The sequence below is a fragment of the Heterocephalus glaber genome, unplaced genomic scaffold (genome assembly GCF_053883595.1).
Source record: "Heterocephalus glaber isolate CG9 unplaced genomic scaffold, H.glaber_assembly_v1.0 deba00001429, whole genome shotgun sequence".
NCBI classification, from domain to species: domain Eukaryota; kingdom Metazoa; phylum Chordata; class Mammalia; order Rodentia; family Bathyergidae; genus Heterocephalus; species Heterocephalus glaber.
In genome coordinates, this window is record NW_028258294.1 from 29,818,406 (window position 1) to 29,836,953 (window position 18,548).

The 18,548-nt window shown below is 41.8% G+C and overlaps 1 protein-coding gene across 2 annotated transcripts; it reads left to right on the plus strand.

The window, feature by feature from the left end:
• Positions 1-3: 3 nt before the first annotated feature.
• Cldn25 (claudin 25) lies at positions 4-18,296 on the plus strand. Of its 2 annotated transcripts, none has more exons than XR_002386786.2 (5): positions 4-4,642; positions 5,120-5,180; positions 5,336-6,131; positions 7,945-8,034; positions 8,168-8,858. XR_002386786.2 is itself a non-coding variant. In XM_087212391.1 (5 exons), the coding sequence occupies exon 5, from the start codon at positions 15,765-15,767 to the stop codon at positions 16,386-16,388; it is 624 nt and encodes a 207-aa protein (XP_087068517.1). In that variant the 5' UTR covers positions 4-4,642; positions 5,120-5,180; positions 5,336-6,131; positions 7,945-8,034; positions 15,754-15,764; the 3' UTR covers positions 16,389-18,296. The 2 variants fall into 2 exon arrangements, 1 of the variants encoding a protein (XP_087068517.1); XM_087212391.1 differs by lacking the exon at positions 8,168-8,858 and adding an exon at positions 15,754-18,296.
• The last annotated feature ends 252 nt before the right edge of the window (positions 18,297-18,548 follow it).

Here is an 18,548-nt window from a genome sequence, read left to right on the forward strand (position 1 = left end):
TTGGCTGGGCCCGGCGCATGCGCAAACGCGAGGGCTGCCCTACAGCTCCCAGCTATCCGCGCCGGACTGGCTGGGATCCACGTCGTCCCAGAGTAGGCCAACTAGGAGACACTATTTCCTCCTTGGCTGTTTTCAAATGCGATGTCGCTTCGCGCCCGTTCTTCACTGGAAAAACTGAAATGTTTTTTACCTAATAATCAGGACTAACTGAAGGCTTCTCAACTTCAGAACATTCATCTGTGAAATTATCTGGCCAGAAGAGTAAAGGAGCCCATCTGGATCTTTCTTTCGTTAAGGGCACAAGGAGCAGCCAGGTCGCAGTGGTGCATGCCCTAATCTCAGTACTACAAAGGATAAAGCAGGAGGATCGCTGCCAGCCGGTTCAAGATTATCCTGAACTACATAGCAAGACGGGGGTGGGGGGTGGGGGGGGTGGTTTAATACAAGTTAACTTTGGTCTCTACAAAGAGTGCTCAAAGTGGTGACCGTTAGCTTCTAGCCATTTATTAGTATGGCGAACTGCTGGGTATACAATTTTTGGTGAACTCTATGTATGTTTTTCTATTTTTCTGCAGTACACGTGCACTGCTTTGCTTAAAACATTACCTCCCATTTTAACAAAAAGAGCTTATGGGAGCTAACCTCAAGTAGGTGCTGACCCTAGGGTCCCTGACGGTTTCATGTATCTGGGAATAGTCTGCTTATCCTAGTGAAGCAAAGACAGTTTCTGAGACAGGAGGTGCTGAAGGACAGCCGTATTATCCTGGGAAGGGCCTCTCCCTGGAAAACCAAATCAACTGCCTCTTGGTAGACTGATTGGCCTTACTTGAAGGAAAGGTACCCAGTCTCTGACTTAGGGAAGCTTTACAGTATGACGGGAGCTAAACTTAGAATTGAAAGAGGTGCTGTTACTGGGTACTTCTCAGTCTGAGACCGTAGATTAGAGAGAGGGAGAAAAAAACACCATGCCCAGTGGGTCTTACCTCCTTCTAGCTAGCTTCACCAAAATATGTTACTGGGTTCCAGGGTACTGGAGTCTCCTAGTGGTACCTTCTAGGTTCTTTTTATCTTTAACAAAGAATTGGACAAAAGCACAAACGGTAGCCACATATTTATTAAGGTAAGAAAAAACTCTGCAGAGTAAGTGTAGGCCAATTAAAAGTAGGAAAAGAAGTATGATTTACAGAGTGAGAGCAACCCAGTGAAAAGGCTCACAACCACCACAGATGGTTAATGGCTATCTTTTGTATCTCGCACTCCTTGGGCTGACATCTGGTCTTGAAAAATTGCTTAAATTCCTTTGAGCAGAATTGAAGATTGGTTTTAGGTGCAAATCTTGGGCATTTGTCTCCTGGATGTCTGTGTTTAACAGGTCATACTTACCTGCCCAGGCAGTTTGCCATCCCCTAATCTCCTGCCTCATTTCCCCCTGAGAAATATAAATCCCTGTAATTCTTTAAGGGGTGTTGAGGGTGTGAGGGTCTCCATCTTCATAGAGCCACTTTCTACTGAAAGAGACTATAGGCCCTACCTACTGGGGATTCTGTACTCTTGAACTACCTTGGGATGTTGTGGCTTACCAGCTGGACTGGGAGGGGTGCCTGTCGGAAGAAAATGAGAAAAGAGTTAATGTCTCTATGTGAACTAGCTGATCAACAGAAGAAATCTTGGTGAATTTGTCAGGACAGTAACTTTATTATTAGGTTGGGGATGTAGAGCTTAAATATGAGAAGGAACAGGTCAGATTTTCATAGCTTCCATGAAGGAGACAGTATGACAAAAGGGATAAATTACCAAGAGCCTCAGAGCTAGAGCCCTAGCAAGACTCGCCGCATTATGGATCTAATCAAAAACAGGAGTCTCAATACATGTATCCCTTTAAACTATGGTGAATGAAAGGTCACTAGTGACTGTACTTATCTGCACCCAAAGCAGTACTGAGTTGCTTTTTGAAGAGGAGTCTCAGGTCATCCAGAGGTTCACAGGAGTAGCTTTTTCTAACAAAGGATGTGTGTGCTCACTGAAGCAGCACATATACTAACAAAGGAGGTGGTCTGGGATTGCCAGAGTTATTGTAAGCACAATGTGAAAGCTTTACAGACCTGTCAGGTGATCACTGCTAGTCCTAATCCTGTAAAAATTTAAGTGGCCATTCCCTATGTAGAGATTTTATAGCTTTCCACTGTGTCCCTTGAAGAATGACCAGTTTCATGGTTCCTTGGGAACTGGGAGTAAGGCTAGGGTCTTGAGGGGCTGTAAGGCTTCTCTTCTTTCCTCTCTACCAGGCTTTTAATTTCCCAAGTAAACTTTAGACATGTTTCTTTGGGTCTCTTGCAATAAATGACAGTGACCTTCTTGGGGAGTTGCTGATTAGTCAGCAAGCCCCTTTATTTTAGATTACTCCATGGGCAGGCAGCAACAGAACGTGTACTTGGGATCTGTGAAAATATTTAGCTTTTTACCTTTTCTTAATATCAATGTGTGAGTAAGGGCTATGAGCTTCATTTTTTGAACAGAGGTCCATGAGGCAAGGGGTTTGGCTTCAAACCTGGTTGTGAACTGACAATGCATAATGTGCCTTTTGATATTGTTCTTGGACAAAACTACTTCCATCAGTGGACCACTCCTCCTCAGGGTCTTGGAGGGGCAGATCACTGATGTCCTGCTGGCTCACATAAGTCTGGGAAATTACCTGTTCACAAGAGTGGCTAGCTTCTGAGCCAGTAGGCATCAGTGAGGCAGGATTAAGAGTAGTGTAAGTATTTATGGTAACCTCAGGGGTGTCTACAAGCATGGCCTGATGTAGTCCTAATAAGTAAAATCTGCTTTATCCTTTGCCAGAATCAGAGAATTGTCTCCAATTTTGCTAGTAAACCTCTTCCTAGTAAGGGAGTAGGACACTGTGGGACAATTAAAAGCTACTGGTTAAACATTGGCTTTCAAATTGACATGTCAGAACAGGAGTAAAGAAGTTCTGACTAGGCCAGGCATGATGGTACACACCTGTAATACCAGCACTTGGGAGGCTGAGGCAGGAGGATCACTGCAAGTTCAAGGTCAGCCTGTGCTACACAGTGAGTTCAAGGCCATCCTGAACTACATAGTGAAACTGTCAAAAAAAAAAAAAAGTCCTGACTAGGGTTCTTCCTCACCCTCAATTATGGATACAGATGGAGAAAACAATTTTTAGAAAAGAAAGTTAAAACAGAATTATTGAATTTGTCACCTATGATGTCTAAGGTCACCTGTAGTTCTTTTTAAAGAGATGGAGATGTCAGACTACTTCTGTCACTATAGCCCACTCTTTCTGAACTTTTTTTTTTTTGGTACTGGGGATCGAACTTGGGTCCTTACGCTTGCAAGGCAGGTGGCGGAACCACTGAGGTAAATCCCCGGCCCTGTAGCCCATTCTTTCTGTAGAACGTACTTATTTTCCTATTTTCACTTTGCCCAAACTCACTCTGCAGAGCCTGTTTCTTTTCTTACTTTTAATAAACGTAATATTTCGTACTGTTTGCACTTCTGTTTGCCAATTCTTTGTTCAGGACAGAAAGAACCTAAAAACCACCTCTAGAAGGAGACTCCAGCACTCCAAAACCTGGTAACATATTTGACATAGCCAGCCAGAAGCAGGTAAGACCCTTTTGGACACATTTTTGGTTTCTTGCTCTCTAAAATCTATAGCTAAGAAGGTGTTTTTCTTTTCCTCTGTCTCTCCTAGGAAAGTGCCAATCTCCTTCTCATCCCTTCTCCCCCAGAACAGGCTTTCATCCTTCAGAGAGCTTCAGTCCTTTTTGGTTATCAGAGGGAGGCAGGGATCTAGAGGATGGTAAAAATTAATGGAAGCTGGGGAACTCGGGAAGCTCTCTCACACACCAGGAACAGCTTCCTAGTGTGTCCTACCATGTGGAACAGGAGAGAAGGAGCACATGGCCTCATTTTTCCCAGCCATTAGGAGGACCATAGGTCTGCCCCACATTTATTTCCTCTTTTCTTTCTTCTCTTTCCCATTTTCAGTCTCATTGCAGTAAAGAACAGCCAGACAACTTATTAACCCAGTGGCAGAACAGATCATTCAGGTTCTGTGTGTACAACCTAGCATTGAGTATGCCTTTTTTGTCCTCACGTTTCTGTACTTCATGATAGTTTACTCAATGTTCTCTGTCTTTTGGGAAAAATAGATTTTTAGTAACTTAGTCTCCTGCCTGAGTAGCCACCTACCCTAGTTACTACTTTTTGTGCTCAAAGTCTCATCTGTGTTTTTCCCCTACATGCCTTTTATCTCTGGGTATCATCATTAGTGAGTTGCTTTCTCAGGACCTTGTTTCACCTTAGTCCACCTTTCAGCATGATTGGCAGCCATTTTGTTTCTTCTTGTAATGCATGAGTTGGCCATATGGTTGCATCATGTTTGTTCACCATTTTCTTTTCAAATAACCTCATCACCAGGAAATTTCACTCTTGTAGATAGGATCTAAGCTTCTGATTTTAGGGAACATGTGGGCTTCTTCCCCTTTTCTCTTTTGAACTAGGTTAAGAACCCCTCCTTGTTTCTTCTAACAGAAATTCAGGTAATTTAGAAATACATTCCTGATGGCCTGAGGAGAACAGAGACAGCCAGTAAAGATCAACTCAAGCAGCTGTGAGTATGCAAAAGTAGAGCCATGGGTATACTAATGGGGGTAAATGCAAGGGATACTGTTTCCTCAAGTGGCAAAGGGAGTCCCTCTGCTGGAGACTACACCCTGATCCCCAGATGGGGGAGCTCTGACCCTATTTCAAGTGACTAAGAGAGTCCCTAGGCAGGAGGTTCCACTCTGATCTTACAGGAATTTCTAAAGGAACCCCTGAGCAGGGTCCACACTTCTGTCTAAGGAGATAGTGAGCCAATGCACCATGGGAAACACCTTGAAGATTCCAGCTACCTCACCATCAGGCCGCATCCTTAAAAATTGGGAACAATTTGACCCTGGGGGAGTTATAGTGGGCCACAAGGTATGGAGAGTTCTAAGGGAAAAAAAAAGGCTCTAGTGGTACTTGCTTCATCAAAGATGTCTGCTAGTACAATTGAGTCTCACAGAGAATGCTCAAGGACTTATAGGTTTGCATCCTTCTACAGGGGATGCCCTCTGAAGGACACCAGAACCAGTCTTCTCTCTCTTTCCATTACCCTCATACAGGTAACTAGTTGGAGCCCTAGGGGCTCCACCCTTGTCTTTACTATTACAATACTGTTTGGGTCCAGTAACTGGGGAATGGCGAGACATGGGTACAGAATGGCAGTCTAAATTCTTCAGTTAGATTTCTTTTTTTTTTTTTTTTTGCAAAAATCAAGGAAAGTGGTGAGAACTCCCTTATGTTCAGGTTTTTATGGCTCTATACCTCTGTAAAGGCCCAAGAACCACAGTACTTAAAGAGGACTCCAGAAGAAAAAAATGCCTGTCCTCAGATGCCTACCTGTCTCTCAGAGTGATATAGGTCTCTCCTACGTATTTCTACCAGAGGCTAGTGGTCCAGAGAGACCTAATATTTTCAAAAGACCTTGGTATGTTTGCAGATGGGGCCTCAAGACCGTATGACCCAATTGCTGGACATAATCTTTTCTGTGTTCAACAACTAGAATCAAGATGAGGATAAAAGGAGAAAAGTTGAGGGAAAAAAAGCAGGTGGCTTTTATAGCCATCACAACTGGCAATGTATGAAGTACACCCAAGTCATCTAAGGAAAAACTCAGAGCCAATCAAGGACTGCAAGAAATTAGGACACTGTGCTGAAGAGTTGGATCAGTGATAGAGCTCTTGCCTAGCATGCAAAAGGCCCTGGGTTCCATTCTCAGCAGTGCAAAAGAAAGAGAGAAAGAAAGAAAGAAAAGAAGAAAGAAAGAAAAGAAAGAAGCCAGGACACTGAGCACACAACTGTACAAATCCACTGTCTGGGCATGCTCTATGTATCCTGACTCATGGCACTGGAGGATTGAATGTCCCTGATCCCAGAGAGGTGATAGGCCAGCCAAAATCTTCACCCCCAGCCTGGCTAAAGAGGACTGAAGAGGCCTGGGGCAACTTGCAATGCCCTTGTCCACAGACATCTTCGTCTAGTGAGAGAAACCCTAGGTGACCCTTGATTTGTGGGTAAGCAATTTCAATTTTTTTGGCTTATGTTTTATCATCTTTCTCTGGAAAACCCCCTGTTGAGAGTCATTCTACATAAATTTTGGGAAAAAGTCATTTCATAATTAAATTATGACTATTACTGTCTTAGGCCAGTGTCACCATGCCCATGAGCCAGCTATGGCATGCGGAAATATAACTCCATTTTGCCTCTGGTCACAAGTTGAGGCTTCAATGATCCAGTGATACTGTGATGCTCAAGGGCAATACTGCATCAGTTGAAGCCATCCTGGTTCTTTGAGAACCACCAAGTAATAATAAAAGAGAAAGGTTTCACCTGGGGGAAGGACAACTTCTTTATTAGCCTTCTATCTCATCCCACCTACTCCTGTAAGAATGCTCTCCTTACCACCTTCATCAATGTAAGATCCTCATCGACCTAAGATCCTCATCAGCATAAGATCTGCATCAACATAGGATTACTGTTGCCCCCTAAATCACCTAATACTCCCTCCAATTATTGTGTGTACCCAATAAATAATGGCGAGCTCAGAGTGTCTGTCTTTGCCCACTCTGAGGCACTGACCTCCCAGCCCCTCATATACTTTGAAATTACACAAGTCTCTATTGTCTTTTTTTCTTTAGCCCTCACCGTCCCCCTTTCTAGGCAGTCTGAGGACTGATCACTGTCCAGTAACACCTCCCCTAGATCTACTGCCATAATTGGGTTCAAGGAGATCCCTAGTCAGCAACCTGCCCCTCCGAGATCCTGAGGAGGTACTGTTGGGAACAATGCTACATAATTTTAGGGAAAAACCATTTGATTACGCCTAGTTCTCCTGCCTACAGGCCAGCTATGGGATTTTGAGACATAATTCCATTTTGGCCCCTGGTCACAACTGAGACCTCAATGATCCAATGAGGCTGTGATGCTCCAGGACAAGATTACACCAGCTGAAGACATCCTGGGAGGAACAAAATCTTCATCTACTCAGTTCCTCATTGTTCTTGAATTTGTTACACTTTGTTTATCACGAAGTACAGAACTCTCTGCAAGTCATTTGTTACAATTGTTTCTTCCGATGTGCTGAATAAAAGGTGCGGCAAGCTTGGGGCTTTCATTTTTGCTGCCCAGAGCAGCACTGATCAGACCCAAAGCTCAGCTTCTTTTCAATCTCATTTTTTTTTTCTACCTTTCCTGTATAATAAGTTAATTCGCCTTGTGCTGCCATGGCTCGCAGAAGACTAGGACTTGCTGCAGAGGTCCTAGTAACGTCCCCTTTCCCTGTTCCCTACAAGGTACGCTTCACTAATGGAAGCAGCTTTGTCCAAGGACATCAAAAGGCAGGTTGTGTAGTTTTTCACAGCAGGTCACTGAGACCAAACTCCTTCTCCCAGGGACCTCTGCCCAAAAGTCAAAGGCCACAGCTCTTATTTGGGCATTGAATTGATATTAGGAAAAGGCAAAAAGCTAAATATCTATACAGACTCAAAATATGCCTTTCTGATGATACATGCCCATGCAGTAATCTGCGGTGGGGGGCATCTGCTAAATAATAAGCAGTCATCTATAAAACAAGAAATTCTGCAACCCTTACAGTAATTTATCTTCCCAAGCAGGTCACTCATTTATTGCAAAGGACCCCAAAGAGACATATCTAAGGTATTTTGGAAAATCAAAAGGCTAGTAGAGAGGAAGAAGAGCAGCCTTACAGCCCCTCAAGACCCTAGCCTTATCCCCAGTTCATGAGGAACCATTCTGGGCCTTGCTCAAGGGACACAGTGAAAAGTTATAAAAATGCTAGATGAGTAATAGTCACTTGAATTTTCACAGGACTAGGAAGAAAGCCATGCCTGTGAACCTCTGGAAGATGTGAGGCTCCTCTTCAAAAAGCAAGACCAATACTGTTCTGGGTACAGATAAGTAAGTGGGCACCCATATTGAGTCTCCTGTTTTTAATTACATCCATAATGTGAGTAATCTTGCTAAGGCTAGGGCTCTGAGGCACTTGGTAATTCATCTAAAATCTCTCTTTGCTATACTTTCTCTTCCACAGGAAGCATGGAAATCTGACCTGTTTCTTCTTATATTTGGGCTGTACATCCCCAACTTAATAGTAAAGTTACTTTCTTTCTCACATTAAAACAGACATCTTAACAGTAACTACCCCTTTTCTTATTTCTTCAACCCAGCAAGTGAGCCACAACACCCCAAGGTAGTTGCTGAGCAAATAATCCCCAGTAGGTATGGCCTTTAGCCCCTCCCAGCAGGAAGTAGCTATATTAAGACGGATAACTGCACTCTCTCAGCACCCCATGAAGAATTAAGGGATAAGTATTACTCAGGGAAATGACTCATAAGATTAGGGCGTGGCAAAGCTGTCTGGGAAAGTAGTCATCTCCTGTTAATTACAAAATCCCAGGACACACGCATAAAACAGTCCCCCAAGCCCTGCATGTGGACTTGTCATTAGAACTTGAGCAAGTTTTTGATAGAATGGTCCAGATCTGATGTCAGCCTAAGGAGTGGACAATACAAAAAGGACAGTCACCATTGATTCTCTGCTACTGTGTTCTTTCACTGTAGCCCACTCTTTCTGTAGAGCATACTTCTTTTCCTACTTTTACTTGCCACAAACGTGCTCTAAGAGCTGTTTCTTTTCTTTTTTCTTTTTTTTTTTTTTTGGTACCAGGGATCGAACTCAGGTCCTTGTGCTTGCACAGCAGGCAGCAAAACCGCTGAGCTAAATCCCCGGCCCCTCTTTTCTTATTTTTAATAAATGTAAACTTGAGGGCAGGGGATTTAGCTCAGTTGTTCCACCGCCTGCCCCGCAAGCACAAGGACTTGAGTTCGATCCCTGGTACCGGGAAAAAAAAGAAGAATAAATGTAAACTTTTGCTATGTTCATGGACAGGCATTGCAGATTGCCTTGGGCCCTTTCAGTCCTCTTTATCAGGGTGGGAACTGTGGGTTTTGGCTGGCCTAGCCCCTCTCTGGGAGTGAGGACAGTAAATCCTCCAGTGCCATGAGTCAGGTACATTGGCCACCTGACACTCAGAGAAGGGTCCAGGTGGTGTTTGGTATAGTCATGTGCCAGGCATCCAGTTTTACGTAGGCACTGATTCACCTTGGGTTTTCCCTTGGACAATTTGGGTGTCCTTAAAGTATTGCCAATTGTGACAGCCATGATTTTGGTCTGTATTTTTTTTCAGCCCTTCTCCTTTCATCCTCATCTATATTGCAATTTTTGGACACAGAAAAGACCATGTCCAGTAGTTGGGTCATATTTGAAAAGACTGGTTCTCTCTGGGGTACTGCCCTCCAGTGGAAACAGATGGGAGAGACCCACATCCCTCTGAGAGATAGTTGCAGAAGAACAGTATTATTATTGGTTTTTGTTTTAACTAAGTACCTCATGCTTGCCAGACAGGTGCTATGCCACTGAGCTACATCCCTGGGCTGACAGTATTGCTATTGGAGTCCCCTGGATTTTGATTCTCCTGGATAGCTACAGCAAAATGTTATCATGTAGCACCTTCTAAAAGTGGCTCACCAAATAAACATTACTGGGTTCTGGGTTGTTTGCTGCTCCTTCTGGAGTTAGATCCAGGTTCTTCTTGTCTCGAACAAAGAATTGAATGAAATGAGCAAAAAAGCAGTGGCAAAGTTTATTTGAACAAGTAAAAGTGAAGAATGAGAGAAAAATTGGCTCTGCAGAGTGAGCTTAGGGCAAGTAAAAGAGGAAAAAGCAGGATAAAACACCCTGGAGAAAGCAGGGCAAGCTCTCATGAGAAAGACGCAATAGCAAACTCTTCTTGGAGTCTATGTCCTTTTATGCTGTCCAAATCTCAAGGAAACTCATGGGAAATTCTATATATGGGTCAATGCTGGGATCCCATGCCTCTCGCTATGTCAGGTCTAGGCCATCCTATTGAAAATCTGCTCATGAGAAGTCCATGTGCAGGGCTTTGGGAACTGTTTTGTACATGTGTTCCGGGATCTTGTAATTAACAGATCAGATCTATTTCCCCAGCCAGCTTTGCCACACCCTAATCTCCTCTTTCAGGATTATCAATGATACCAATATTTTCCTTTGGAGGCCTCTTTTTTTTTTTTTTTTTTTTTTGGTACCAGGGATCAAACTCAGGACCTTGTGCTTTCGAGGCAGGCACTGGAACCACTGAACTAAATCCCCAGCCCTTGGAGGCCTCTTTAAATACCATGTTTCTTGTGCCTTTACAGAGATAAAGAACCATAAAAGCCTGAACACATGCGATTTCATACCACTTTTCCTCACCTTTTGCAAAAACAATCTGACTAAAAAATACTCTACAACCTAATGGTGAGGTCACTGGGACCTTCAAGGTGCTTCTCATGGTGCATTGGTCTATTGATTTTTTAGAGAGATGGGTGGAGCCCGTTGGGGTCTGCCCTAGACACTCCCAAGAGCAACTTGAAAAGCATTAAACTCCTAAGCAATCAAAGTGGAGACCTCCAGAACTCCCTTAGCTACTTGAGAAACACTTAAGAGACCAGAGTGGAGCTCCAGCTGGAGGTACCCTTAGATCTGGGTGGAGCCTTCCCACATTCCATAGCTACCTGAGAAAAAATATCTCTTACATTTATCACAATAATCCATCAGAATCCCTGATCTGAAACCATATTACAAAGCTACTGTGATAAAAACAACATGGTACTGGCAAAAACAAAAAACAGATCTGAGGATCAATGAAACAAAATAGAAAATGCAGAAACAACTCATGCACACTCCACTACCTAATCTTTGACAAAGGGGCCAACACCTTCAATAGAAGAAAGATATCCTCTTTAATAAATGGTGCTGAGAAAACTGGTTTTCCACATACTGAAGATTAAACCTAGATCCATATCAATCACCATGCACTAAACTAAAAATGAAATGGATCAAAGATCTAAATATTAAAACAGAAACAATTAGCTGGAAGATAAAATAGGTAAAATTCTTGAAGACATAAGTGTAGGCAAAGACTTTATTAACAAAACCCCAATCACACAAAAAATATTGCAAAGAATCAATGACTCTCAGTATATTAAAAAGTTTTTGTACAGCAAATGAAACCACCAACAGAGTGAAGAAACAACCCATAGCATGGGAAAAATTTTTTACTAGCCATTCCTCAGACAAAGGACTAATATCTATAATATGTAAAGAACTCAAAAAAAATCAGACCCCCCCAAATTCAAAGACCCAGTCCAAAAATGGGCATCTGAAATGAACAGACACTTCTCAGATAAAGAAGTACAAACTTTGGGAGACCACCCTGTTGACTTACAGCCCAAATCAGGCTGTAAGCAGTGTAAGCTGTAAAGAATTAACCACACAATTGGCTTGTTTTAAGAAGTGAGTTCAACCAAAGCTTATGTGACTCAGCCAAGGTAAGAGTGACTTGAAATTCCGTTCCCAGAATTGAAATTTTTTTTTCAGAAATGAAATTATTAACCATAACCTATGTCTGGTCTGTTCTTTTCCTAACACAAGAATGCTTTGACTCTTTTACAAGCCTTGCCTGTGTCAGCAATGTATCCCTAGCAAACGCAAGTAGCCCCCTTAACCCAACTTAACAATGATTTTTGTCACCAATAAATAACAGTGGTTCTGGCCTTTCAGGGTCTTGGCTGCTTGCTCAGCACTATCTTAGCTCCCCATCTCTGACTTTGATTCTGTCTCTATTTCTTCTTGCCTTGTGTTGTAACACTGAACAGGAGATAGGAGTCCACAGTAACAAACAGCAAATAAATATACAAATAAATGTTCTTAGGCAGAGCAGCACCCACTTGAAAAGGTGAAGATGGTTTCTTGGGATCCAAGGAAAAGACAAAAACGAGCCAGGCTATGGCTTAAGAAAGAAGAAAAACCACACAGAATAGAGTAGAACTGCTATGCACAGTCAATGCATCCAGCAATGAATGCTTGAATAAGTAAAAAAGAAATTAATAAGTTAATGGGTTTGGTTGTCCCTTACAAACCTGAGTTTTTTCTTAGTTCACCTTTATCATAGTTTCTGTGTCTCTCTGTTCACAAATTTTCACAATCAGAAAGATGCAAAAAAATCAGAAGCAATGTCTGACCTTCAAAGGCTGATATGTAAGTGGCACACCAGTATTCCGGAAGCAAATTTTGGCAATATACAGTGAAAGTAGAAAGCATTTCCAAGTTTGTATAGTATTTTGCCATCACATTGATTACCACGTGCAGTTGTCATAAAAGCAGCAGCAGAGTTTCCTCACTGTGTCCCACAGGAAGGAGGAGACCTGCCCACTTGCCCTGTTGCCATTGAGGTCAAAATACCAACTCCTAACTAGATCTGCACTTTGGTTCCCCTCACACCTGGCTTTTTTTTTTTAGTTATTGTATGTGGCATTTCTTGCTTATAGAATTATTAAATTATAAATTTATAAAATGTATAAATAAGCACAAATAAAAAGATAAAAATTACTCATAGTCCTGCCATCAATATAACCATGGTCAACATTTTATATCACACACACACACACACAACACTTTTTATGAAAATAAAATTGCATCCCATATACTGTATAGAGAATTTGATTACCCTTGAAGTTTTTGTTTGTTTGTTTGTTTTTATTTTTTTACCCTTGAAATTTGAGATTAGCCTGGATTGGATGATGATCTGTATCGTGATGATCTCAGCTCTTGGATCCTCCCCTTAGAAGAAGGGACCTCACATCAGAAATAGAATTTTGAAATGCACTTTATGGAGTAACAAGCAAGGTAGCTTTGTTGGAAAGCTAGTACACTGGGGAAAGATCCAAGTGGCAGAACCTACAGGTGGCAACTTCCAGTAATGAAACCACACCCTCAAGAAGGGAAGGCTAGCAAAGCCAGAAATGGCAACTGCTATTTGGAGGGATTTCTCCTGTAAGGTGTAGTAATCAGACACTACAGAATGAATAGGAATCACAGTCTCATTTATTGTCCAGGTGGCGAAACTATGGCACATGTGCCACAGTGAGCACACAGACCCTTCTCTGTCAGCCCACAAACCAACTCACTCCAGCAGTGGAGCACTGGATAACACTTGTTTTTTCCAAACTAAAACCTCAGTATTCAGGTTTGACTGCAGTGGCACTTTGCGATAAATAATGGGTTTGGGGTTGCAGTTTGGGCACTCAATCTCTAAAAGGTTTGCCATCACTGTCCTATACCAATTGGTATTCCCTATTAGCTTTTTTTTTCCTATTAGCTTTTTTGATAGCTAAGATGGATGAGTTATAGGGGGTATTACAGGGCCTGAGAATTTGATGGTCCGGAAACTTGGAGATAAAGACTGAAGACCTGTTTTGGCTTCTGGCTTCATAGTATAGCGTCTCTAATTAGGGAAGTGAGTTGGGTCTTTGAGCTGGATTATGATGGAACTAGCAGTAAGTGCCCTTTTGAGGACTCCTTCAGCCTACTCTTTGGGGTCTATTCCATTGAGATGAGGCCAGGGTCAGTGTCCTGGACCTCTCCTCGCAGAGCCAGGAAAGATCCCATATTTTCCATCAGGGACTTAAAAGATCTAGGTGACCTGGGATTGGGCATCATGAAGACCTGGTGGCTGAATATTGCTTTATTCTAGGCAGAACACAGAGGTAGGGAGGATCCAAGAACTGAGACACCAATACAACAAAGATCATCACTCAGCCCAGGTCAATCCCCAAGTTCCTGTAACATTTTCTCACTTAACAATATATCCAAAAATATAGAATTTAGTTTTCTAATTATTACCATTCAAGACTCGAAGACATTAATTGGTCTTTTTGATTCCATGGTTTCACTTGCAAGATCAAATATCTTATTAATGTTTGCTTCTTCAAAATAATTTATTTTTCTCTGTCATTTTTAAGTGTATGACATCATCTTTTACAGATTTTCTATGTTTCATCTGTGGATGGTTTAATTTTATTAATTGTTTAGAATTGGATAGTGTTTCTTTTTAGTTTATGACTTGAAATTATTCATTAGTTTTGAAAGATTCTCAACCATTTGCATGGTTTTGCTTCATGTTCGCTTATTCTATTCTGGAGCACTAATTACATATATGTTAGATTTTCTCACAGATGTATTTCTATATTTGTATTTGCCCTGTGCATATTTTTTATCTTTTAATCACTCTATTTTTTCATTCTGAAAATTTTCTCCTAGCCTACATTCAAATTTATTAATTGCTTTATTTAGTATGAATCTACCCACAGAGTCCCATTTCATTAGTAGTATTTTTTATTTGTACTATTTTTATTTTGTTCTTTTTTATATTTTCTAGTTCCTTGAGAATAATGCCAATCCTATCTTTTGTCATTAAATATATTATACATAATTACTTTTAAATTCATTTTAATAACTATATTCTGAATGCTCTTTCTCTATTATTTCTTGGTTGTGTTGTTGGCATCACATTTATTGTCACTTTCTGTGCAAAGTAACCTCATGAGGTTTTATTAAGTAATAAACTTGCATTTGAACATATTGTCAGAATAACGGGTGTCTGATAAAATATTGTCTTTCTGTAGTGAACTGTTATATTTTCTTCTCTAGAGAGACCAGACAATAGCAGTTTAGGAAACCGTAATCAAATCATACAGAGTAAATGTTTTTCACCTAGCTTCCCTTCCTATTAAATCAGAAAATTTGCCCTTTAGAATATCAACTGGAAATATGTTCACTTACATACATATCCATGCTTGGTTTATCTTGAATTGTACTCTGTATTTTTTCTCAATTTCCCATTAACCAAATGAAGCTGAATAGCTCTGTTCAATGTCCCAGAGTCTTTGTCATATATTCAGTTATTTAACAGATTCTTCAAGTGAAAAAGATACCCCAAGAGACAGATTCACAATTCTATGTTACACCTTTTTCTTCTTGGATCTTGATAGCTCATAAATATCAAATGCCATCAAATTGTAGTTTATATCTAGTCACTATTTTCTAGAAGACTGAACAGTACCTAATAGTCCACTGATGCAAAAGAAAACCCTAAATTACTTTAAATCAAGATAATTGATTTGGTGTTTTAAAAATAATAATAAATTTATTGGTATAATAAAAAATATATCAAAAACATTTTTCATGTCATTAAAATTTCTTCTACATCACCTTAAAATACTACCCGATATTAACCAGTATTGTTAACATCTTAATGGACATTTTTATAAATCTTTGAAAACCACTATTCACAAAAAAAAATAGATAAATTCCTAGAGACAAGGTGTTTCATCAGAGTCTGTATGAACATGAAGTCATATTGCCCTCCAGAAAGATTATATCAGTGTATGTTCCTAGAACATTATCCTTGTGATCTCAGAGCTGGGAGTGATTTTTAACTCTATGAATTATTTACCAAATACATATTGATGGCTTACCAGATCCCTTTTTGCCTCTCATGGGAACTTCTTCCAGAATCCACATCCACATCCAATCTTGAATACACTTCCTAAACCTAAACATTGTCAAATTCCTCACACCTGCCTCAGCTGCTGCCCAGAAAACTAATGCAGACACCCTCTCTACATGTGAAAGACTTCCAACCCCGCCTCCAGAAAAGTAGTCCCTGCTAACCAGTCCCTGAATCACCTGTCCTCCTTATTCTTCTGCCTCTGCAGCCAGAGCAACCATGGCCTTGAGTATCCGTGCGAGACTACAGCTCGGGGGACTGGTCCTCTCTCTCCTTGGTTGGGTCTGCTCCTGTGTCACCATCGTCCTGACCCAGTGGAAGACTCTCAATACAGAAATGAATCTAATGGATACCTGGACCATGGGGCTTTGGGAGGCCTGCATAAATCGGGAGGAAGTTGCCATTGTGTGCAAGGCCTTCGACTCCTTCTTTTCTCTGCCCGGGGAGCTACAGGTAGCACGCGTGTTGATGATTATCTCCCAAGGGCTGGGACTGTTGGGGCTTCTGCTGTCTGGCTGTGGGTCTGAATGTTGCCAGTTTTTCAGGACCAGGAAGGTACTCAAGGGGTGCCTTTGCCTCCTGGGAGGGACTTTGGAGGCATTAGCTTCAGCCACTACCCTCTTTCCAGTCTCCTGGGTGGCTCATGCCATCGTCCAAGAATTCTGGGATGACAGAATCCCTGAGATTGTACCGCGGTGGGAGTTTGGAGATGCCCTCTTCCTGGGCTGGGCTGCTGGTCTTTTCCTGGCTGTTGGTGGACTACTCCTCATCGTTTCTACCTGCCTGGGGAAAGAAAACATGCCTTCTCCCCGGATGGCTGATTCCACAGCCTCACCATCCTAGGCTCCAGCAGAGGAATCAGATGATGCCTCCCACCTCATGGGAAAACCTGTAAACCTGGATAGGTAGGACTGGCTTCTACCAAGGAATCTCTGCAATTAAAGGAATGCTAGTAGAATTCTCTCTCTTCCTTATCCTTTATCAGTTTCTATTTGTTTGCATCATTTTGGGGAGAGCAGTCACTGTTCCATTTCTCAAGGATTTGATTGTCTTGGTGAGATAGTGACCTTAATTTCAGAATGAAAAGTCAGGACATGTCAGAAGCAATGTTACATAATTTTAGGGAAAAATCATTTGGTTAGCCTAGTTCTCCTGCCTACAACCCAGCTATGGAATTCTGAAACATAATTGCATTTTGGCCTCCGGTCACAACTGAGACCTCAATGATCTGGTAATGCTGTCTGTGATTCTCCAGGACAAGAAACATCCTGGGAGCTGAAAACATCCTGGGAGGAACAAACATCTACTCAGTTCCTCCTTATTCTTGGATTGTTACATCTTATTTACAAAGGATGTACTAAACTCTCTGCAAGTCATTTGTTACACTTTGTTTCTTCGGATGTACTGAATAAAAGGTGCAGTAAGGGGGGGGCTTTCGTCTTTGCTACCCAGAGCAGCGCTGATCAGACCCAAAGCTCAGCTTCTTTTCAGTCTCATTTTTCTACCTTTCCTATAATTCACCGTGTACTGCCGTGGCTCACAGGAGACTAGGATTTAACTTCAGAGGTTCTAGTAATGTTCCCTTTCCCAGTTCCCTAAAGGGCACAGTGTCTAACAAACATGTTTGTTTATTTGTTTGCTTTGAGACAGGGTCTCACTTTGTCATTCAGGCTGGCCTTGAACTTGCTATGTAGCCCATGTTTGCCTCAAACTCACAGGGATCCTCCTACCTCAGCCTGGGATTACAGAAATGCACCACCATGCCCAGACAAACATGTTTATCTCATTTGCTATTTTATTTATACACAAATGCTATCAAATTCATAGTATTAATTGTATCTTTGATCCTTGTGCTTTATTTAAGAAAAACACTTAACAAAGTTGTGTCCATCAGAGAAAATCTAGTGTTAAGAGGCACTGTTTGTGTGGCTAGAGGAGCTGGTGAAGGTACCTTGGAAAAAGAAAATGAGGTACTGACCCAGAATAGCCCCTCAGGATAGAGATCTTCCTCTAATCCTTTTTTTTTTTTTTGGTACCGGGGATCGAACTCGGGTCCTTGTGCTTGCGCAGCAGGCAGCGAAACCACTGAGCTAAATCCCTGGCCCCTCTAATCCATTTTTCAGCCTCAGATGTGGTTTGCAAAGGAGCCTCTAGCCCGATGGTGAATACCTATAATCCCAGCACTCTGGGAGGCTGAGGCAGGAGTATAGTAAGTTTGAGCCTAGCCAGGGCAACTTGGGGATTTAGCAAGACCCTGTCTCAAAAATAAAAAATAAAAACAAAATGAAAAGAGCTAAGGGTAATTGGGGCTGGTGGGGTGAAAGGGGGTCCAGTTAGATGAGGTTCCCAAAGAAAAGAACGCATGTGAAGCAAACATCACCAGAAAGCAGGAAGGAAACTTTAATTTTACAACGTAAGGCCAGCATCAGAGTGGGAGAGTTAGACATGCAGCTGCAGAGTTGGAGAGCTATGTGTCCTTTTTTATCAGCTTTTCTGAGACACACTTAGACAAAACAGCCATGCCACCTTGCATTGCCGTGTGGTACATGTGTGTTCGTCCATGCTAACTTAATGTTATTATAAAGTCGGTCATGTGCCTGTGCTAAACAACAGACTTTGTGTCCTCAGATGCCCAGGCTTTGACATATCTGCCAGGGGCCCCTTATAGGGGTGTCGCTTAGTGTGAAGGCCCTGGATTCAATCTTCAGAACTGAAAGAAAAAAAAAAAATAAAAAGCAGCCTCTGAATTGACCTTTGCTGTTTTGTAGACTGTTAATATCCTAAAGGGAAGACCTGTTCTTGTTATTGCTATGAGGCTATGTGTGATCTGCTGTCTTCTCACTGAAGGTGAAGTAATTGTCAGCGTAAGTACTAAGGTGATCAACCCTTATGATTTTCCCAGGACTCGGTACTTTCACCACTAGAATTTACCAAAGTCTCAGGCACTCTGGGACAATCTAGTTATCCCAGGGCAGCTGTGCCCATTACTCCCCAACATAAGCA